General features: G+C 39.7%; 1 protein-coding gene across 1 annotated transcript in view; it reads left to right on the top strand.

The window, feature by feature from the left end:
• CCDC171 (coiled-coil domain containing 171) overlaps positions 1-24,809 on the top strand; it is a 191,982-nt gene that overhangs the window by 38,230 nt on the left and 128,943 nt on the right. The window contains 4 exon segments of the mRNA XM_042453977.1: positions 10,633-10,735; positions 17,279-17,385; positions 19,837-19,926; positions 23,841-24,041. Of these exon segments, the coding sequence (XP_042309911.1) occupies positions 10,633-10,735; positions 17,279-17,385; positions 19,837-19,926; positions 23,841-24,041 (501 nt within the window).

Here is a 24,809-nt window from a genome sequence, read left to right as displayed (position 1 = left end):
ATGGAAACCCACTGGCTGACTTTGGGCAAGTCACACTCTCTTAGCCTCAGAGGAAGGCAAGGGCAAACCTTGCCAAGAAAATCCCATTATAGGGTCATGTTAGGGTTGCCATAAGTCAGAAATTACTTGAAGACACACTACAACAACAATAACAAATCAAAAACATCTATCAGGAGCTATACTATGGCTGAGAGTCAGCATTACCATTCCTCCTTTCCATGCTGCAGTTTTAAATTGTTAATCACAGAGCATGCAGGCGCTTAGAATGAGAGGCTCCTGAGTCTGATAGTGGAGGTAAAAATGAGCCAGTTTGTGGGTGTCAAGATGTTGTGCAACTCCTATCATCCCTCTGCATTGGCTTTTCTGGTGTAGATTTTTGGTGTGTAGGAAACAGATTGGAGAAGGATTGCATTGTTTTTGAATATTGGTATCCTCTGAGGTTTGATTCCAGAACCCCCATGGATACCAAAATTCTTGGATGCTTGTGTCCCATTATATACAATGGTATAGAAAAATGGTGTCCCTTATATAAAATGGTAAAACCAAAATGTGCTTTTTGGAATTTATATAGTTTTAGAATATTTTTAAGCCATGGATGGTTGAATCAGTGGATAAAGAATCCATGGATAGGGAGGGCCAACTGTAGTTATGTATACAAGATGGGAATTCAGAACTTAAGATGATTTTATGAAAAAATACAGTCATATTAAAAGGTGGTAAATGGTTGAGCAGAGCAAAGTTATTTCCACAAGAGCTACTCAAATTTCTGGGCGAACATATGTGGTAAGCCTTCTGGCAAGCTGACAGTTTGTAAATGGATGTCTTTATCTGTTCCATCTCCATCATATGAAGTTTCGAATACTGCAAGTTACTTGCTAACTGTGGTAGAAGTTCCAGAAGTCTCTCTGTGGTGCCACCGTGTGGTTCCTGGCAGCTATAATTTTACCTGCCAGTCATTGCAAACCAGCTCCTGTATGGAGGAAGAGACAAGGACTTGTATTTTTATCGCTTAATTTTGCTAAATCTCATGTGCTATCTTTTTGAATGCATTGGAAATTCATTTGAATTCATTTGAATATGATATGTGCCAATTAAAAAAAAAACACCTCTGTACTTAAAAATGTGTCTTATGCTTGGAAGTATTAAAATTTATTTTCATAGAGTGTTTAAAATTCCAGGAGTCTTAAACAGCTCATAAATAAAGACTCAGTAAAACTGAGCTGCCTCCTACAATTCTTATAATATTATGATCCTGTCTTCTAGAATATGTTGAAAGTAGCATATTTTGAGCTGTGGTGTATAATGTTCAGAATGCTGCTTTTGCATGATTGATTTGCTGGAAGTATTGAACAAGGACCTTTTTATCAGCATTTGGAAAAGTTAGTGTTGTGGATCATGCTGTCTGGGGGATTTTGGGAGTTGTTGCCCAAGACATTATATTTCCAGTTTCTAGGTTCATGTTATTGGGACACTGGCGATGGGGAAGCAGCTATAATAGTAACATGTGCAAAATAAAGCGGTAGTCTGATTATTCAGTCCTGGACAGTGCAGTCTCAGTGCCTTCAAAATTAGTACTTTTGTCCAGATCTCTACCATTACCGTTCATTTCACAGATGAAAACTGGGACACATGTGGCCAAGCAACATCAGAGTGAGATCAGGATTGTTAGAAATTCAGGATTAGAAAAGTTATTAATAAGGAAGAGCACACAAGCCAGGGAAGGCTGCTGCAGTTTGCTTTTGCCTAAGCCTACTGGGAAGGGCAAGATTTCACCCTCTCCTCAGCTCTCCCTCCTGCTGAGTTAATTACATGTATATTACTTTTGGACTTTGAACTCAGTTTGCAGAGTTGTCATGTGCCTTCAAGTTGTTTCCAATTTATGGTGATCTTAAGTAAAACCTATTAGAAGGTTTTCTTGGGAAGTTTCTTCAGAGGAGGTTTGCCATTGCAGTCCTCTGAGGCTTAGAGACTGTGACTTGCCGAAAATAACCCAGCAGGATTTGACCCCCATGTTCAAGAATCTTAGGAGATTATCACACAGTTTTTTCTCCCAATCTGGGCGTGACAATGAAGTCCCATTCTTTGCAAAATATGGGAGAAGTCCGGATCGGGTACAGGATGTCTCCGATCTGGGCAAGGAGCTATGCGATAACATCTGTTTTTACACAGGCTCAGCCCATGCCCAGATCGGGGGGGGGGGGGCTGATGCAATAATCCCCATAGTCCAAATGCTCAAACCACTACACCACACTAGCTCCAGTTGCCAGAAAACATATGTGTGGTTGAATGGGTATGAAAGGGAATCTAATGAACAGTATGAAACACAGGCAAATGGGGACTTGAGATAAGATATTGCGGAGTATCTACAACGCTTGACAGAACACACAGGGCTCCCATTTGATTTTCCCACTTTCCTGTCCTTCTGAAACCATCCTCTGCTGTCCTAAATAAATACCTCCATTGACTATTCCCAGTTTGTTTCAAGTGCCATTTTTTTTTTTTCCTTAACTGCTCTGCCATAATAAAAAATATTTTGCAACTTCACACAGTTACGTAACTTGTTGTACATCAAGCATTACAATGCCAGTTAAATTAATTCAACTTCAGATTGTGACACAACAAGATGTGGAAAAGTTGTGTGTGTGTGTGTGTGTGTGTGTGTCTGTAAATGCTTCTGTAGGGCACTGTAAAGTTATGCTGTGAAGGCAGGACCTGACTGGATCTGTATTACTATACATTGATGTTTATCACACTATACTCTCAAAGTGCTACTATTCCACTTTGACTCCTCTAGTGCCTCCTGTTGGCATTCTGGGTTGGCAGTTTTAAGGAGGCGTATTAGACTTACCTGTCTTTGGCACTGATGTGTTTGCCCACTGCAGCCTTGGGTAGCAGCTCCATCAGTTTGCAGTGCTGAAGGTCACCAGTGCTATTGTTACACAGGATAACCTTTAGTTAAAAGTGTCACTCTCCTTTCTGTTGTGTTAGAATGGGACAGGATGTTTTAAAAACGCATAACAATCAAGGATTCCAATTGGGAAAGTAAATTACTTTTTAAGTGGGTGGCATGCAAGATGTTTAATGAGCTACTGACTTTGAAAGTCACTTTGCAACAGAATGAGGATCGCCTAGGGAAACTTTATAGTACAATAAGGCTCACATGCAGTGCTTTTATTGAAATGGCTTCCCTTGTTGGGTAGCATTTTCATGTGGAGAGCCTCTGAGGGCTAGAAAGAATATGGTGCATTGGGACTCATGTTGCTTCCTGTCTGTGCAATTTTGCAGCAATATAACCATTCAATTATTACAGCTGGTATATGTGAGTGTATGTTGCCTTCAAGTCACCTGTTGACTTATGGTAACCCCATGAATTTCATAGGTTTTTCTTAGGCAAGAAATACTACAGGTGGTTTTGCCAGTTCCTTCTTCTGAAAAATAGCCTGCAACACCTGGTATTCATTGATGGTCTCCTGTCCAAGTATTCATGAAGGTTAATCCTGCTTAGCTTTCAAGATCAAACAGGATACATGGCTTTAAAAACTACTTACTTTTATTTAGAACTACAGTCATCCCTCCATATTTGCGGCTTTGATATTTGCGGATTTGATTATTCACGGATTTCATTAATATGTTCTCTCTAGGACTGTCTAGGTCCTCCAGTGCAACTCTGTGGTCAACTTTAACTAAAAGTTGCACTGAAAGACCATTTGTAGCTCCTCCAGTGCCATTCTATGGTCAGTGTATGTTGGACATTGACCACAGAGTTGCACTGGAGGACCTAGAGATTCCTAGAGAGGTGTCCTCTCAGGTAAAAACAGTGTTTTTGTTATTTGCAGTTTTTCCATATTCACGGGGGTCTTGTTCCCCTAACCCTAGCGAATATGGAGGGACAACTGTATTATCCTGGTGGAAGGAGTGGCTACCTAAATCAGTGGGCTTGTTCTTTAAGGAATGGATTTTTGAGCATGGTACTGTATCTCAAATCTACAGAACATCACCCAGGTCTCATTATGAATCGTACCCCCAGCAGTGTCCCAGCGTGTGTTTGAAGCTATTTTTTTATATTTGGCAAGTGGAAGGGGGTGAGGGAGGGAAAACAAAGTTGATCATTCTAGGTGTGTATTGTATTCCAATAAAAAAGACAAAAAGCATAAATTTTGGTTTATTGACACACACACATGCATAGGACATACCAAGAGTTCCACCAGTACAGTGTAGTACAGTATTATGTGATCTTTGAGTTTGTATCACAACAAAGGATGAAGATCCATTGTAAATCTGAGATAAATGAATATGGTGCTTTAGTTTAGTGTTCTCATTAATATTTTTTTAAATATCAAGATCTGCACAAATACATGTAATAGGAAGACATGCTCATGGAGCTAGTGTGGTGTAGTGATTTGAATGTTGGACTATGACTCTGAAGAATAGGGTTCAAATCCCTGCTCAGTCATGGAAACCATCTCTTCCTCTCCTTTCACTTCCCTCAACCTTTTCCAGCATGCCTTTTAATGCCTTCTAATGATGTGGCCAAAGTACGACAGCGTCAATGTGGTCATCTTGACTTCCAGGAAGATTTCAGGCTTGATCTGGTCTAAGACCCATTTGTTTTTCTTTTTGGCTATCCACGGTATCCTAAGCACTCTTCTCCAGCACCACATCTCAAAAGCATTGATGTTCTTTTTATCCACTTTCTTCACTGTCCAGCTCTTGCAAGCGTATATGGTGATGGTGTCGGCCAGTATATTAAACTGAGATGAAGGCCAACTCTCGGCGCAGTCTGGGTAAAAATCACCCAGCTACAGCCAAAATAATGTACACAGCAGAGTATAACTAACACACACACACACACACACAGAGCTATTGATATTGGCAGTACACTGACCACTTTTCAGACTTAATAGAAGCAATCACAGACAATTGATTCATCCAAAGTCCTGGAGGTTATCTTCAGTTATAATATGTATAATATAAAATAGCACGCACACACACACACACTCACTCCATTCTGACTTTCAGTCAACTTCAATGTCAGTTTCACAGCTGCAAACTAAAATACAGTAGCTCACAGCAATAACCTGTTGCTCCAACAATAGCTTACAACTAACCAAACATTCCAGCTGTCAGTTGACATCTGACCAGTCTTTTGGTCCACTAATATAAAATGTTGGCTGTGAGTCATCATGCAGTCAATCAAAATATTTTTCTGTTTAAAGGCACATTACACCAACAGATGGGAAATACAATGGCTTGGATGATTCTAACTTTAGCATTCAGTTGTATAGCGTTAATCTTTAGGATCTTTTCTAGTTATTTCATAACTGCCTTAGGGTTGCCATAAACCAGAAATTACTTGAAGTCATACAACAACATGCAAACTCCTTGAAGTAAAATGTAATAAAACAGTAGGGCTTGCATTTCCATTTTTTATCTCATCTTCCAGAAACCCAGGGTGTCATGCATGGTTTCTTCCTGCCCAGTTTTATCTTCAGAATTGCACTGTAAGTTAAGTTGGTCTAAGGGAGTACAATTAGCTGTGTCACCTAGTGAACTTTATAGTTGACTGGAGATTTAAACCTCATTCTCTGCAGTACAAATCTGGTATTCTAATCAGTTAACCAGATTGGCTCTCTTCTAGTGTGATTTACCTCGGGATAAACCTGTGTAGGATCATTTCTAGGATCATTTCCGAGGCATATCATCTTATCTCTACAAGGAAGGAATTCCTGAGTGTTTCTGAAAATTCCAGCTATGCCTTTGCCGATGGCTATCTTGGGTTATTCACAGGTCACTCACTAGGCCATTTGTTCATTCACCCATCAGAGACAACAAGCTTGCTCTTGTTTACAGGATTGCAGATTCCCCAGATGTTGCTAGAAGTGATAAACTTCATTTCAACCTCAGGCAAAACCCTTACATATGTAACAAATCACAGGCTGAAGTAAGCCCAGAGTTTGTTTGTTTGTTTGTTTGTTTGTTTTTTGATAATCATATTGTATCCCATCCTTTATGCCAGTGAATTCAGCTGTCTAATTTTAACCTCACAACTCTATGATGCTGGAAGAGAGAGCTGTGCCCAAGTATGTGTCATGGCTGAAACAATACTTTCATACAAAAACCGAGCTTCTAAGAAACAGGTAGATGGACACTTGTTGTTGTTGTGCACCTCCAAATTATTTTTTACTTATGGCAACCCTAAAGTGAACGTACCTTAAGGATTTCTTGGTAAGTGTTTTCAGAAGGGGTGTGCCTTTGCCAACCTCTGAGGCTGAGAGCAGGTGACTTGCCCAAGATCACCCAATGGATTTTAATGCTTGAACAAGGAACTGAACCCTGGTCTCCAGAGTTGTAATCCATTGCTCAAATCACTACACCACACTGTCTCTTACATGCAAGTCTGCACACAGCTTATTCCTGGGCTACTCACGCTGGCTCTCTAGATGGGCACTGAAGATGTTAAAAAAGAACAAAAAGCAAAATACTGACCCAATTGAAAAAATGGTCAATGGCAGTCAAAATCTTTCTCATTTCAAGCACTTAAAGCACTTAAAGTGGTGTCAAACTGCATTATTTCTAGAGTGCAGATGCACCCCTAGAGAGGTGGTGGGCTCTTTGCACAGCAACCTGCTGGAGACGGACAGCTTCCTGCTCAGTGCTGGATTTCTTACACCGAGCAGGGATTGGATCTGATGACCTATAGGACCTTTTGAAATTTTTGATTTTATACGTCTATACTTGTTTAAATATTTCTTTTTTTGAAGCCAGTGGTTGTGATTTGTCATGACAACAACTATCGTCTAAGTGAATAGCTGCATCTATTGAGATTTAGGGGTAATGTGCTATTTGATGAAAACTACATGAGTATATGTGAGCATTAAATGTATATATGTATGTGTAAATACATGTGTGTATGTGTGTATATTTATGTGCAGACTTGTGTATATTTATGTGCATACACAGTAGAGACATACAGTAATTGTTGAAAATCTTAATAGCTCTGAACACAGGAAGGTTGGAACTGGGGACCTTCTGTTTGTAATCTGTGTACTTTACAATTGGGCAATAATCCCTCTGTAACAAAAGTCAAGATAATCCATCCTATACTCAAAGATGCCAGGGACGGTGGAGCTGAAACTTGGATAATGCCACTTCCTAGTACACTTGTATCCACATTAACAAGTTTTTTTAAAAAGCTACTTCAAATCCCACTCTCACCAAATCAAAAGAATACAGGGAAAGTGACTTATCAGAGAGGGAGAAAAATTACCCAAGATATAGGAGTAATCCTTAGTAAATTATGGTAGATGGAAAACAAGGAAGGTAAATAGGCCACTGCTTTGAGCTTGACCATGAGAACAGTGCTGGGCAAATTAAAGATTTTCTTCTGAATTTGATTGCAAGTGGAAATACAAAGTGGGCAGATTTGTCTTAGAAATGGCAAATAACAGCACATGTAAATGCAGAGCAGTAGTATAAATATAAATATACTAACGCCTTTTGAATTGAAAGTAGAACATCTGGAAGAGAGGAAAAACCACTCAGCTTGGGCTCTGGAGCAGTTTGCACAGATCTTTCCATGGAATGAGATTTTTGCTGCACAGCTTTGAGCACTTAGTACTCCAAATACTTATAACTGCATGAAAATATTTATCTTATTGGTGTGACATTGCTTTACAATCTTTTCCCAGCATTGTGCAAGCCTAGCAAAGTAATATTGATATAATTGTGTGCAGTTCATCCCTCTAGACTATTTATATCCTGTAAGAACAACAGGCATCTTAATAATTCTTTTTGGAATATTGCTGATTTAGAAATGAAAACCCTGGGATGAGAATTCCATTGGCAGTAGCAATTCTTTGTGAAGGGTAGTACTAACCATCACACGGGGAAGCCCATGTAAAAGCTACTGGGGATCAAACACTGAAATGTATATGAATAATATATTAGTAGATATACAGAACATATAATTAAAATTAAAATAGTAGAGCAAATTGATAAAATATTTAAACAGAATAGTAGAGAACACAGCAGAGATTCACATATGTTGCTTGTCTTCTCGTCAGTCTCAGTACACTACTGGCTCATAATAGAGCTCAATTTTAGGAAGAGAAAGATGTTCCAAGCAGAAGAATCCTGTATCCTAGCCAGACCTCATAAGCATAAAAAGACCTGGACATTCAAAAGTTTTGAACATTCAAAAGTTTAGAAGGCAATCAGAACCGGAACCAAAGTTAGATCAAATGTCACTATAAAAATGGCATACCCTTCAACGTTTCACAGATAAAAACTGTACACATGTGGCTAGACAACATCAGAACATGGTCAATATGGCAAAAGTTATTAATGAGAAAACCTACATAAGCTAGGAGAGGCTGCAGACATTTGTTTTTGCCTGAGTCTGCAGGAAAGGGCAAGATCCTGCCTGCTCCTTTCCAGAGTTTGCACTCTGAACTCACTTTGAAGCACTTGAAGCTGAAGGACAAATGGAGGGGAAAAGGGACGAGGAAAGAGAAACTGGGACGTTTTAAAAACAGCTAAAGAAGTGGGATGTCAGTGAATCAGTTGAGACTGTTCCTGCCAAACTGGGAAAGTTGAAGGATATGAAAGAGGATGCACAGGGGTTCCCTGTCCCATTTCTTTCATTTACTACCATATGGCAAAGAGTGGTAGAAAGACAGCCTATGGATCTGCAACTCTTAAGTTTTGCAGGTTGCCTCCCCTGAAGCTGCTCTGAGTTGAACAAGAGCTCTGCTGGTGCTGAACTAGGGGCCAACACTGACAGAGCTCTTATTGAAACTGGAGCAGCTGTGGGAGGAGGGACATTTTAATTCAGAGTGGCTCATACACATGCCACCCACCCCCATGCTGCCGTCACACCGCATGCCCAACTGCATGACGTGTGTGTCGCGGCACTCCATTAGCACAGTGTTTAAATGTGCTGTGTCAAAGGAGCAGTGAAATGCTACTGCGGCGGCAGCTAGGCTGTGAAAAGGAGCCACTTTTTGCGGCTTCTTTTTGTGCCACAGAAAGGCCAGATCAGGGGCATGTTATGCGGTTGCCATGGCCCTGATCCGGGGCTGTCTGTTAAGCCCCATAGTCTCTCCCTTAATGTTCTTTCTCTCGGCATGTGGAAGTGACTGGGAGCAAGTGTGCATTTGTGCATGGAATGTTTTGTGTCATTTTCAAGGGGAAATTACATATAATACTATAGCCCTATACAATGAACTCCTGTCATGGAGGGGAAGCATTGTAATAGAGAAAGGAAAAAGAACTGTCTGCTTTTCTTCTGCTGCTGTTGGTGCTGATGTTGTTATTGTGTTCCTTTTAGTAATTTCCTGTTTGTCGTAACGCTAAGGTGGCTGTATTGCGGGGGCTTTCTTGGCAAGAGAACAAATCTTTTGGGGACAAATCATCCCAAACAAAGGGTTGCCTTTTCCTTCCTTCTAAGGCTGAAAGAGTGTGACTTGCCTAAGGTCACCCAATGAGTTTCCATGGCTAAGCAGGGATTCGAACCCTGGTCTCCCAGTGTCCTAATCCAACATTCAAACTATTACGCTGCACCTCAAATCAAACTGCTTTTACTCCTGACAATAAACAAAATATACTTGTGAAGAAACTGTGACTCAGGAGTACTGACCTTGGGTTATTTGGGTACTACTTTGTGTATGTGCAGGGAAGCTGACTGAAAACAATTTGATATGGAAGAAGATGGGAAACAGACCTTCCACTATCCTTTCTCAGTGGCAAAGAGATCCTTTAAATATGTGCGTTACAGCACAGAAACATTTTCCTTACAAGTGGAGAAAACACAGTTTTCTAACACACAGCTTCTTCCTAACCAGGTTATTTGGGTACGACTTTGTGTGTGTGCAGAGGAGATAACTGGAGCAACCTGAAAAAGAACATATTCAGGGTTATCCATATATCAAATTACAATAACATCCAAAGCCATAAAACAATGATACCTTTATTTGGCTAACCAAAATGCACAAAATACATTATGCAAACTTTCGAAGTTTCACTGGATTCTTCATCAGGCAAAGGTGTTAAGAATCATACAGGAGAAAAAATATATAAATTTATGATGTTAGTCACAGGTTTGCATTTTCTCAAGGTGTTGTTGGTATGTTTTTCTTTGGAGTAATGTCTATGCAAGTGGGTCCCTCTTCCTTCTGGCCGTGTGGCTCTTGGAACAAAACATTCCAAAGTCCAAGAGATAAAATTTGAATTCCATTAGCAATGCAAGAAAGTACTACTTCTGAGATCCCAAAGGTCTCCATCCTTTGTGAGGTCACAGCCCTTTTGTTAGACAATGACTTAGTCCAACATGAAGGTTTTGAAAGTTTGCAAACTCATGCATTTTTGTTGCCAGATTTATGGTATCACTGTTTTGTGGATTTTGGATGTTATGGTACTGAAAAAGAATGGTGATAATTTATGGACTGCTTCACTTTCTTCTTGATATCCCAGCAAATGTTCTAAGGCAATTCCGTTTGCTTAGTTATGGAGCTGTGTGTTTTCTTTCTTTTCATTTTTAGCCTGTTTGAACTGTGATTCTGAGTTGCCTTTCTCTTACTTAATACCTGTAATAGTTTTACTTTTTTGCCTTCTTTCCCACTTTTTCTAACAAAGGCCAAGAAACGGCAGGTCTTCCTAACAGAGACGTGTGAAAACAACGCAAGAGAGCTGGAGTTTGTCTTGGACAGCTTTACTGTGTCAGGCCAGTGGACAGCAGGTTAGTTGAAGGTATAAAATGACAGATGCATCTGTCAGTGCTCCAAAGTCACTACATTGTGGGAATTCTGCAGATGCCTCTTGTTTTCCCTCTTCTCAACATGCTTTGATTTGATGACATGATAAGAGCGGTTCTCACAGCAGTCTAGTGGCCTTGCTAGCTGAGATGGGGTGACTGGATGCGGACCTGCTGTTGTCAGCCCCAAATTTTGATTTACAAGTGTCGGGCTGTGTGTGATCGGTCAAGAAAGGGCTTTCTGACTGTGCTCTCAATCCAACTGAGAAAAAAGTCCTTACAGTATGCCTACAAGGGGAACAGATGTTTTTGACTGAAGTGAGCCAAATTCAGAGGCAACCTTCAGCTACTTAAAGGTCATCTATTCAAAAAAGGTTATGTAGGACACTGAGTATAACACATCACTCTTTACAGTGTTACTTTGAAGTTAGCTGAGGGGTAATCATTACATCCATGCCAACATAAAGTCTACCCCAAGTGATATACAAAAGTGACCTCTTTCTCTTCATTGTCTGTCATGCGGTGCTGATATTGATGATGCCAAATTTAAGGAAGTGCAGAAAGGGCAGAGTACCCAGTCCTTAAAACAGAACAGAACAGAACAGAACAAAACAAAAACTTGATATTTTTGGTGAGCCCCCTTCCTTTTAATTCTCTTGAGATCTGTTTTTGAGACCCTGTAAATATATTATTTTGTGTAGCAGATCTTCTTTCCCTGTTGCTTTCTGCTGTAATATAGGCAGAAAGGATGTGAATAGAGAAAGTCAAGGGGTTATCAAATGCAAAATCAGCAAACTCTCTAAAGAGGTACAGATATATTGACTTCATGTAAGTACTGTATTTGTTTTTCACAAAAATGAGGAATAATAATAATAATAATAATAATAATAAAAATTATTTATATACAGTACCGCTATTCCAAGGATCACAGCGGTGAACAATAAAAGAAGGCAGTGCACATTCCAAAAATAGTTGTTATTGTATCTTTTTTTAAAAAAACAACCTACAGTATATCAAGCCACAAAGGCTACTTATTTAAACAATAATGATATGGAAAGGCCCATCACTTTTTGTTCATCTTCTGAGGGCCTGCTCTGAATTCTTCCAGTAAGGAAGGTATGATTGGTCAGGTGTGAGACAGGCCTTTTAAGGTGGCAGCTCCTCCCACACAACATTAGGGTGGCCCCTTTTCTGTAGTTCTTTAGATTAGCAATTGAGAATTGTTTTTGTTGCATCAAGTTTTGAGTGTGTTTTACTGTTATCTAACTGTGGCTTTGTTTATCTATTCATTCTGTTCAAAGAACACTCAAGCTTATTGTAATTTCGTTGAATATTTTGTTGTTGTAAACTATATTAGAGGCTGTCTTTAGCGTAGAAGTGGGCTAGTGCATCAGGTCCGGGGCAAAATCCTTCCAAAAAATGGAGCAGAATGGGAAGTTAATAGGAGTTTGCTTCTGGTTTTGAAAAGTCTGTTTTATTTTTTAAATGTTAAAGTGAGTGGGTAGACTATAACTTATTTCAGAAGTGGCACAGAAGACTTCACCTCACACTTTTGTCTCAGTGCCATACAGAAAAGAGCTACGGTTTATATTAATCCGAGTTTGGAAGCTGGTAGTGATTGCTAAAAGTGGAAACACCTTCACAATCTCACTCTGAAATGGTTGGACAAAGTATGGATTGGAGTTCTGGCTGAGAAGCTGACCTATAGCATCAGTTTAGCCAGAGGAGAGATAAAAGAAGATGCATTTCCTCTTTGTTTTATGGACTTTAATCCCACTCAGGCTTCACCAGAACAACAACTAAAATTCTAAAACAGATTCCAATGCAAAGTGCTGAATTATATTGTAAATCATCAAAGTAATAGTAACAAGAAGAATTTTCTATACATTTAAGACAAGCAGTACTTTACAGTTAAGTAAGCAATGTATAGTAAGGAAGGGGGAGGAATTCTCAGTAAGAAGTGTATGCTGTTATGTATGTTTAATATTGAAAATCCACCCAAAATATTTCCTTTAAAGATTTTGGAAGCTGGGACTTTCCCACAGAAAATTAGGGATCTGTTTACCATTCTTTTTTGTACTTTGGCTTTTGCTCTATATGAACAACAATACAAGTAAGTATTTAGTGTTTATGGAATAGTGAAATACAGGACTTCAGAGATGCAGCCCGCCTGCATCGGGCAGTGGGATGGGGGGATGGAGACAGAAGGACAAAGTATTGTGTAGCCTCTGGAACCTTCTCTTGAATCTTACTTCCTCTTTGGCATGTTAAAAACATGGAATAAGGATTTTGAACGGAGCATTCTGGAACAACTTTGTTAAAAGAGAGGTTTTGGCAAGGGAGGCAGACTATTTGGAGAAGAACTAATATAATACAAATAAAACCTCAGTATAATTATTGATACGAAATGTATGCCTTTTTGTGCGTGTATTGTTTTTAGTTTTAGATTGGAATTTGCTTGTCTGTTTGGGGCCATGGGGAAAGAGGCGATGTTGAAAAGATGCTTTATCAAAGTAGTCTGAGATTATTCTCTTGTTTCTATCATCTTTCTCCACATCACTTACATGGAACCAACTTTTTTGTACCGTGTCAACAAGAAAAGCAAAATTAAAGATAAGAGTGTATTTGCCTTGAGACTCAATAAAGTTAGATTTCTGTCCTGGTAGCTTAAGTTAGTCAACCCAGCAGAGTGGTATACTTTTAATATGGACATAATGGAAAGGCTGTTTTTAAGGCAGCCTTAATATATGGTATGGCTAAATATAACTAGACAATGTAATGTAATGTAATAAAGTTTATTCGGTCATTGACCAGCAAATACAATAGTAATCATAAAAACCAATATTAAGCTCTAATTGTAAAAACTTTTAGATTGCACTACAGCTATGAATAGCAAAAGAGATAAAAGAGATAAAGGGATAAAATGCAATTGTTATGCATAAAATACAATCACAGAGGACAAGACATGAGCCATAAAACACAGTCCGCATCTGACTCTGATAGCTTCCAGTTCTCTATCAATATTGGTCTCAGTTAATATTTCAATTTCATCTCTTCATTAGAGGACGTATTTTACATACAATGTAACAAAATTTTGCTACTTTGTATACAATGCTAGGTATCTGACAGTTCAGAAGATTACAAACAAGTGAGGTATCTGTACAACTTGTAAATTTTCCCAAAAGAGGAACTAGACAATAATAATAAACTTTTTTGTGGGGAGGGGAAGTACATTCTTCTGAATTAGCAGGTTCTGTGGAGGGGAGACAGGAATGCAGGTCTAACTCAGAGCCTGGAAACTTTTTTTGTACTACAATTTCCAAAATCCCACAGCTAGCATGACCATGGATGCTCTGTGAGTTGTAGCCCCAAAGTAACTTTTCTAAGCTCTGCCTTCTTTTGTGCCATATAAGAGGCCAATGAATACTGCTGATCTTGTCATACCACAGAACACTCACATGTGTGAACCCAAGCTGTGTGCTGACCTCCAGTACGTGGTATCAAAAAAGTGAAAACTGCCTTATACAGAGTGTTAGAATCAAAGCGCTAGAATAAAACTAATGTTGTTATTTAGTCAAAGCCCTGAATTACAATAATGGTTGAGATCTTGACTCAGACACAAAGCCATGAAGTCTAAGGCCCCATACAGACCACCACAATAAAGCTACTTCGGGACACTTTGGAGGTATGCTGTTTAAATGTTGCATAAGAATCCAGAAACCACACGAAAGCCATGATCTAGTCCTAAGGACTGGAGTGTGGCTTTGGCGCAGCTTCTAGACTCTTAGGATGCATGCAACATTTAAACAGCATACCTCCAAAGTGTCCCAAAGCAACTTTATTTTGGCAGTCTGTATGGGGCCATAGTTATGTTTTAACTCCCCGTTCAACCCTTGAAACCCATCTTTAAGCTAGTCAGCATCTGGAGTGATGAAAGTCTGTTCTGCTGGAAGATGTGACCAGCTTCCTCTCACCTATGAAAAAAGCTGTGATGAGGAGTTGCGTCAGTCCCTGCAGGTGTTCCTACTTCTGTCCTTGCAGCCTCACTTGAATGGGCTGATCACGTCATCCTACAGTGGCCTGCTTGCCAGCAGAACAATCGTCATCTTGCGGACTGCCAATTGGTTTTAAAGGTGGGTTTCAGGGTCATTTGTAACTGTGGGAATAGTGCCATGGTTGCACATGACAATACAAAACAGTTACAATGTCCTGCATCTAACTTGCAATGTCATAACAGACATTGGCCCGTTACAAACGGGCCAGAAAGTACGCGCAGAGCGCGTACTAGGGTTAGAAAGGGGCGGTGCTTCCGCACCCCCTAACTCCAGTGCGCGCTCTGCGCGCACAAAATGGCGGCGGCCGTTCCACACAGCTGCCGCCATGAGGATGTCACGACTGCGCCGCTTCTATACGGGGCGGTGTGGACGTGACGTTCTCGCTCCGCACCAGGGCGCTTAGTGTGCCCTTAGTGCGGAGCAGGAAGGAGCTCCGTTTTGGAACTCCTTCCTGGTTTGGTCCGCTGGGCACAGCCTTCACATGGCTGCGCCCAGCGGACCATTCCACTCCGCCGCCGCGGGGTGTCCTTGGGGCTTGAAGCCTCAAAGACACCCCTTTCCAGGCTGCGGGGAAGGGGCCTTTTGCCGCTTCCCTACAGCCTGAAAAGCAGCGGATTGGGCCTCAGCGGCTGCCGCTCTGAACACTGAGGCCCCGATACCCCGGGGAAAGGGGCGGGTGCAGCCCGCCCCAAACGGGCAGTCTGTAACCCGCCATTGTTGTGTGCCTTCAAGCCGTTTCCAACTGATGGTGACCCTAAGGTGATCCTGTCATGGAATTTTCTTGGCAAGATTTGTTCAGAGGAGATTTACCATTGCCTTCTACTGAGGCTGAGAGCATGTGATTTGCCCAAGGTCATCCAGTGGATTTCATGGTTGAACTAGGAATTGAAACCTGGTCTCTAGAGTCATAGTCCAACACTCAAATCACTACACCACACTGGCTCTCTGATAAAGAAATACTCTTAATTACTATTAATAACTATTATGTGGAACACCTTTCATTTTAAGAAACTCAGGAAATCTTGAATCTAAAAAAAAAACTTCACAAAATTCTAACGAATCATAAAATTTTCTTGTATATCAACATATTGTGAGCTATATTGTATATAATGTATGTTGAATTATTGATACAAGGTATCAATCTGTTGTGAGATATATAATGTATTGCATATTTTTTGGTATACAGGTGTCCCATAAATGTCTGCTTGTATAGGAGGTAACAGCGTTTTAGGTTTTGAACTTTAGTTTGGTAGTGAACAGTATTTCAGATTTAGAAATTTAGTGTGGGATTCATTTTTTAAAGGAGCTAACTGCATTCCAGTTTTCAAACTTCAGTGTGGGATTAGATTTTTTGGAAAGCCAATGAGGCAATCTCATGTATGACATGAGAAGACGCCAGGATTTGCAACTCTTTTGGATATTACAGCAGTTCAGCCATGTAGATGAAGGTCAAATAATTCCTTAAAATATTCTTTAAAACAACTGTAAGGACAAGCTGCCATCACCAGCACTACCATTATTACCATTATCAAATCCTTCTGTAATCTTCAGTGAATATTTCTTTTTACATAGTTTCTGTTTACACTGATTCTGATCTCACTCTGAGCTCAGAATGAAAATTGGCCATGACAGTCTGGTTTCCTCCTCTTCCTCAGCTGCTACTTGCCTCAGCCGCACATACTGCTTCTAATGAAATGGCCACAGGCTTGAACTGTACTTTGGCATGCTGTTGCAAAACTTCAGATAGTGGCTTGTTTAGTGGCCCAGCTGAGGAGTGATCAAGAACCCATGGCAGAAGTCTTGCATAGCCACTGTATTTATGAATAGCAGAGATACTGGAATTTGAGCTTGGGGTGTGTGTATGAAAAGGCCACTATGAACACTGCAGTCTTGAGTTTAAATGGCTTGAATTAGCAATTGAATTTGGGTTTTCAGTTTTTGTATACAGGATGAGGAAAGAAATAAGTTTTGGAGTTAGATTTCAACTGCTTTAAGTTGCACCCAGGCATAATAGGAAGTCCTGTGTTCCTTGGCATAGTTGTGGGAAAGAAGATTTATTTGCAAAATACAGTATATGGCTGGTCATGAAGCGACAAAGGCATGGATGTTGTACATTTAAGAACAAATGCTTATTTTGTTTGGAGGAGTGTCTTTTTCCAACAAAGCATAGACTTTCCGTTATCAGACACCTTTTAAATATGACTGGAGATGGGCCGCATGATGTGTAGGAAAACAAAATTCGAGTTAATATTTTCATGTGGTGAACTGCAGCTAAAGTGCAAGAATTTTCTTCAGCTTCATTTGATGTTCAAGAACCGAACGCTAGTATGCCTTGGAGAAAACACAGTGGTTGTTCAACATTCTGTATTGTCACTGGAGCCCAACTAATTTAAATATCTGTGTTGCTGTTGGAGAAGTTTTCTGTCTGTGTTCAACTCTGAGGGCTTTGTTTTGATTCTGTATTTTTCTTCAGGCATTCACAAGGACAAAGATAAACCTCCAAGCTTCACTCTTGTCCTTGAGACTTTGAGGCATACCTTGACAGATTACCAAAACAAGCTGGAAGATGCATCTAATGAGGTAACACTTGCACTGTTTGGCTCCACATACATAGCCTTCGGCCCCCAATAGTAGAGATTCCTTGCTTGTTACAGAGGTCAAAACTCTGGGAATGTTGTGTTGACAGCTTCACAAATAAGAAAAAGAAATAATCTTTTGTCACTGTTCTTCCTCTAAGCTTGCCCTATGGTCACAATTCACTTAAACTTAGGAAACTGTTTAGCTGTGTTCTTTTTACAGTGTGCTGTTTATACTGGCCAATTATTTTTAGTGCCTGTATATGAATACATGATGCCTTTCATCCATTACTTTGTAATGTCTTAACATAAATACATAATATAAAATCATGGTGGGATACCCAAAAATATATGTTTAAATACAGTATGCATTGAGAGCAGATGAATAAAGATGCATGTTCAGAATGGGAAAAATATGCTAGAAGTTGAGGAGTTGCATTGCTTTGAATGGGCCATATTTACATAGCTGTTTGTAGTCCTGCTACCGTATATTAACTTTGTCAAAACTGAAATATTTAAATTAGGTTTTTAGGTGTCATATAATGATTAGAAATACTTTTTTGAAGTTCAGTGCTGATTGGATAGTTTACTATGTACACAAACAGATGGACCTGGATTGATGCTACTCGAGAATGCAAGCATATACTTATATATTGTAAGCTAGGGACCTGGTTGTGTGTAGATATGCATAGAATTACACATATGTAGGTGCAAAGCACAGCTTGAAAATTACTGTAGTTCAGTGATGAATTGGGCTGTGAAATACACTTGTTGTATATTGCTAAGTTAACTTACTACACAGGTTTTTTTCTTGTCATCTACCTGTGTTGTAACATGTTTAGTCAGTGTGTTATTCAGAAGGCTACACTGAGCAACTAACTACTTGTAAGAATTCATGATGGATAATTATTATTAGACAAAAGTAAAGCATAATTGAACTGGAATAATTGTGGATGGAGAATATTTTTTTAAAAGGCTTAACTGAAGTTATTACAAAATATTTGGTCATCAAGAACATTAAAGCACACTTATTATTTGAGAGTATAATCTTTTATTTTCCAATGAAGCATTTTGTGGTATCTGAGTTTATTCTAGGGAAAGTGTTAATGCATGTTTATACACAGCCACCATTACAAGGTCTCTTCTGTTGACAACCCACATGTTTAGCAGCCTTCTGAGACCTAGAAGAGAGTGACTAGGCACACGATACTGCAAATTCTTGTTTGCGAGGATGAATGTCGCCTGATCTTCAACGCAACTGAAAAGTCAACTCAGCAGGCTTTGGCTTCGGAAAATGTTTTGTTGTGAAGCGATGCCAGAGACAGCAGTGGGGAGACCAAGGGGGTGGCTGTTAAGAAAGCAGAAAGAGTATTCTGTCAGCAAGAAGAATGAACTGTCAAGAAAAATAAATCACAAGCAGTGCAGGTCCAACTGATGACCTGCCACAAGACTTCCCAGTAGGACTGCATGTGCCCGACCCTGAAGTTGTCATACAGAGCCAGAGACCACTGAGTACCCTCATGATATGCAGATGGGGTAGTTCTATGCCCTTCTTTTTTTTTTCCTTGTTGATAGCACTGCTGTCTTCTAACTTTCTTTTTGTCCCTTGAATGTAATTAATGACTAAACCTTCTGATATTTAAAAAACGATACACTCTAAGGTATATTCAATAGAAAAAGTCCCTTTTATACATTCCATTTATACAAGGTTTTTTGAATTTGTTAAACTATATTTATCTGCTAAAAGCTACACATAGGCCAAAGTTGCATCTGCCTATTAAGATAATTTGGATGTGTATATAAATTACAATTTGACTTGTTTTTATGGATGGTAAAGTATTCTTCCAGCTGTAATACCATTTATAATTTTCTTGGCACCACTCATTGGTAAAACATAAAAATACAGTGGGTCCTTGGTATCCACTGAAGTTTGGTTGAAGCCTTTCCCCCCGCCATGGTACCAAAATCTGTGAATGCTCAAGTCCCATTTTATACAATGGCATACTAAAATGGTGTTTTTTAAATAAAAAATGGCATAATGATATTTGGATTTTTTTTTATGGGGGAGAGAAATATTTTCAAGTTGTGGATGGTGGAATCCATGGATGTAGAATCCATGGATATGGAGGGCTGACATTTCTTTAACTGCCTTGGCTCAATGCTATGGAATTCAGGGATTTGTCTTTTTGTGAAAGATTTAGCCTTCTCTGTCAGAGAACTCCGGTGCCATAACAAACTACAGATCCCATAGGATGGAGCCATGACAGTTAAATCAATGTCAAACTGCATTAACTTGGCAGTGTGGCAGTAGCCTAACTGAAGATGATGCCGTGCCTTACTCCCTGGAAAGTCAGTATGCACAGGATAGCATAGTCTGTGCATACTCTGTCAGTAACTATATTGTAAATCAGGTGATTATATTGTGTAGTCATCAATTGTTTACTTTTTTTGCTAGCTAAAAAAAATGACAATTATGTCTGAGAAAATGGTCAAAGAGTTTGAATCTTGTCAACAGCAGCTGAGAACCCAAACTCAAGAACTTAAGGTAAATATACTTTAATATAAGTCTCATCTTGATTGTAGCTGTAATCCTGAGAATGCTTACTTAGGTATTTCATTAACTTCAATAGGTTTACTCCAGCATAAAAGCATTAATTTACAGCTGCATGAGGGTGTATATTTTACTGGTCAGAATGCTGTCTTGCTAGTTTTAAAAGGGAAAAGGGAAGAAAGGAAACTGTAGGGAACTTTATCTGTTAAAGACACAGTATATACTATCTTCAGTTTTACCTTAATAATCCTGCTATATATCTGTTTCTAAGTATCTATAGCCCCATACAGACAGGCCAAAATAAAGCTGCTTTGGGTCACTTTGGAGATATGCTGTTTAAATGATGCATGCATCCCAAGAGTCCGGAAGCTGCATCAAAACTGTGCTTTAGTCCTTAGGACTGGATCGTGGCTTTGGCACGACTTCCGGACTCTTGATACGCATGCGTCATTTAAACAGCATACCTTCAAAGTGACCCAAAGCAGCTTTATTTTGGCCTGTCTGTATGGGGCCAATATATCTCTGGAATATCAAAATCATTTCACCAATTTCCTTGAAGTCTGTAGACCTGGTGCCTGTGCAAATAGAAAAGCACTTCTACTTGTACAAAGGTCTATCCTCAGTTTTCAACTGATCCTCCTTCCACTGCGGTACTGTTTACACTTACCTATAAGTAAGCTTGACAGTACTAGACAGGACTTAATTCAGAGTAGAAATGCACAAGACTACAGTGCTCATAAGACTGCATTGTGTGGACAGTAATAATTTTCTATCACATACCACAATGTATGGCCTTCTCTGGGGCTTTTCAACCTTCTGGACTGCCTTTGGAGGGCTGTCATCAGGGATGTAATGAAGAAGTCAGGATAGTGAAATCCAGAGCTTTGGGCAGGTTACTTTTTTATACTACATCCCCCGGATCCCACTAAGGATTGCTAGTGGCTGTGCTGCCTAGGCAGTTATATCAGTTGCAGTCCCAGAGGGAAATTTCCAACTTATGGTGAACCTATGATGGCATTTTCTTGGCAAGATGTGTTTAGCGGAGGTTTACCATTGCCTTTCTCTGAGACAGAGTATAATTTGCCTAGGGTTGCCATAATTATCTTCCATAAAGCCAAGAAAAATGCAGAACAAAATGTAAGACAAATGTAGGACATTCAAGAAAAACAGAGGACATGACCAACTAAAAGCCAAAAACAGGCAGGCGGGGCCTCTCATAAGTTCCCCCCCAACTTCCCAAGTTATACACACACACACCAAATTACACACACACAACATATACATCTCCCACACACACACATCTCTCCCCCACACTTCTTGTGTAGCGAGGGTGGTGGCAGCAGTGGCAGAAGGCATCGGGACAGGCTGAGCAAGAGGGGGAAAGAGGTGCCCATGAGCATGGGCAGAGTGCCGCCCTCTTGTGGACTCTTCCCTAGCCCCCCTCCACCCTCTTTCGGCCCTTGCCAAGGCTGGGCTCACTCTCTGCACTGTGGTGCTGGAACTGCCCATCTCCTACAGAGCAACCATTTTGGTAGCACTCCCACCTCCGCTGCTCTTCCACCTGCTAAGCATGCCAAGAAGGAGAGGCCTCGCCAGTCAATCCTCACTGCACCTGCGCGTCTCCCTGAAGAGACTGAAATTCCCATCAGGTTGCAGGCTGAGGGCAAAGAAAAACGGAGAGGCTTCACGCTGCCTGGATAGGGAGTTTACGGGATCCTTTTGGAGGTGGAAGAACCCCCAAAGGGCAGCCAGGATGGTCCTACAAGTCCCACAATGCCCTTCCTCAGCATCATAGCTGGGACAGGCAGCTGCAGCCGGCTGGGACATTTCCTCAAGCCTCAAAACTGGGACTGTCCCGCTTTTTCGGAACAAATGGTAACTCTAGACTTGCCCAAGGTCGCTCAATGGGTTTCCATAGCTGATTTTAACCCTGTTCTCCCAAAGTCTTAGCCCAGCACTCAAACCACTACACCACAATATCTCAAAATCATTCCATGAGTGGAATACCACAAGTCCTTCTCTGGATCCACTCTAAGCCAACCTCGTTTGAGGGGCTTGTTTTCATAATGTTGTTTCCTGTGACTAAACAGTGCTTATGATAATAATAATAATAATAATAATAATAATAATAATAATAATAATAATATTTTTTTATTTATATACCGCCCTGTGGCAAACCAATCCGGGCATTTTACAACATTAAAATAACATACAGCATAAAAACAATATATTTCCCTCCCCCCTTAAAAAGTTATTGAACTGCATATCTAATTTAAAACCACAATAACTAATTAAAACAACAATAAATTAAACAAAATAATACCAACCAACAAACCACTGCAACTTCAGTTCTAAAGAAAAGAAAAGAAAAGGGGGCTTTGGAGACATTACTGAGGAGGGGAGAGATCCTGAGGTTGGGATATTTTAGTCTGGGAAGGCTTGCCTGAAGAGATCCGTCTTGACAGTCTTTTTGAAGCTGTCCAAAGATATTAATTGACGGATCTCATCCGGCAGGTCGTTCCAGAGCCTGGGGGCGACAGCAGAAAAAGCCCTCCGGGAGGTCGCCGCAAGCCTCAATTTTTGAGGCTGCAACAAGTTCCTCCCAGAGGACCGGAGAGCGCGGTGAGGATTATATGGGAAGAGGCGGTCTCTGAGATAGCTTGGACCCAAGCCATTTAGGGCTTTAAAGGTAATAACCAACACCTTGTACTTATTATTGTATAAGCTTCTTAAAAAGTTTTGTAAAGGGAATGGACAGTCGTCTTTTCTTTTAGGGAACACGTGTATATCCTGTTGTTTCATATGAGGGCTATCATATCACACTCCCACTTGTTTTAGGTTTTATTTCCCCAAACTGTGGTTGGGCTATTGGTGTTAACAGTGGCCCTCTATTTATCTTCATATATGTGTTTTTAAAAATTATTTGTTGTCTAAGATCCTTACCCCATTTTTGAAATGCACTGGGTTATTTTTGTGGAAACCTTCCCCAGGTTTTAGGGAGATGAATACTTTTGCTGCTTTTAGAAAGAGGCAGCATCAAGAAAGTTTTCTAAAAGTGTTAATAGTATGAAGCTTTGGGTTTCTAGGATAGTGGGTGAAAAACAGGTTTCACAGGAACATTTCCATTACAGTACTCTAATTTCCAGGATAAACTGTGTAATTTCTAGTAATAGTACATGCTGAGTTTGCCCTATCCAGAATTCTGAAATCTGAAATACAATTGACCCTCGGAATCAGTGGGCTAGCTATCTGTGGATTGGAGCATGCGTTGATGGCCCCACCCTATTATTGTTGATGCTGGTACGTATGTGCCATTGTGCCAACATGGCCATGCGTATGTCACATATCCATTGATAATAATGGAACTTAATGCCCTGCAAGTTTTGATATCTGCAGGGGAGTCTAAAATGGAACCCCTGTGGATATGGTGGACCGACTGTACTCTGAAATCCAAAATTGTCCACATGGGTGGCTGAGATAGTGACACTTTAGCTTTCTGATGGTTCAGTGTACACAAACTTTGTTTCATGCACAAAATTATTAAAACACGTATAAAATTACATTCAGGCAATGTATATAAAATATAAATGAATTTCATGTTTAGACATGGATCTCATTTCCAAGATATCACATTATCTATAGGCAAATATTCCAAAACCTGAAAAAAATCCCAAATACTTCTGGTCTCAAGCATTTTGGATAAGGGAGACTCAACATTTAGGAGTTGTTCATTCTTGGAATAAATGGTTTTGATTTAAGGGACTTTTAGAAGTGTATATATCAACGTAGGCCTTTGTTTCCAGAGCTATGAAAGAAACGAAAAGTTATGTTCTATTGAATGAAGCTATTCTATTATTATTATTATTATTATTATTATTATTATTATTATTATTATTTGTCACTTGTAGGAAACACAGAATAACCTTGCTGATGCCAACAAAGAGTTAAATCATCTGCAGTCTAAGTGCACAGATAGAGAATCTTTAATAGCTGCCTTAAAAAAAGAACTACAGAATATACTGCACTACTGGGAGAAAGAGAAGGTGCATTCTACAGAATTGGAAAATGAAACCCAGAAGCTCACACGGGCTTATGAGAAGGATACAGAGGTATTACCAGAAACAAGCTGTCAAAAAGAATCTTTAATCTTAGCTTTTTACATTTACATATATCAGATGGTTAGTTTGTAGACTTAGCTATATGCCCTTTTAATATAAATTTAAGAGGAGTGCTTTACAAAACCTATATGTAATTTGGCTTCTGGCATTAAGTATTTTTATTTAATATTTCCCTATAACATTTTTAAAAAAACAGTCATATTCGTTCTGGCTGTTTACATTTAAAAATACCATGGTGCTTTTCAAAAGAGAGATGGGACATAAGTGTATTTAAAGAAACATGGCTGGGGATTTCTTTAGCTGCTGCTTAGTTGAGTGTAGATACACACATTTGGAATATATCTGCATTTGCAATAAGATAGCTTTCTAATCCCTTGGCACTAATTCCCATTAACTGCTTCAAGTGACAGCAAAAAGTATGATGGACACACAGAATGCAGGTCATTTTACCCACCCACCAACAAAGTAAAATTAGTTTCCTGTTCTTGAAGCAGCAGCTGATTATAGTATGTTGTATACAATAATTGTTTCATGAAGTGTTATTTTGAAACATGCTTTCCACCATGATGTTTATTCTATTTATATAGTACATAGCTTGCTTTACTTTAGTTTTTATGGTGGGTTTTTTTCATTCAGAGTTTTTCTGCACTAGGTACAATATTCTTTATCTAAATTGTGCTGCATATTGAGCTCATTACTCTAACAAATATGAGCAGGAATGCCAAGTGAGTAAAAAGGAAACATTCTTTCCACCCTTCT

This window comes from Sceloporus undulatus, chromosome 2 (assembly GCF_019175285.1).
Source record: "Sceloporus undulatus isolate JIND9_A2432 ecotype Alabama chromosome 2, SceUnd_v1.1, whole genome shotgun sequence".
Lineage (NCBI taxonomy): Eukaryota > Metazoa > Chordata > Lepidosauria > Squamata > Phrynosomatidae > Sceloporus > Sceloporus undulatus.
The sequence above is the reverse complement of the archived record's forward strand: the minus strand, read 5'-3'. Positions and strand labels throughout refer to the sequence as shown.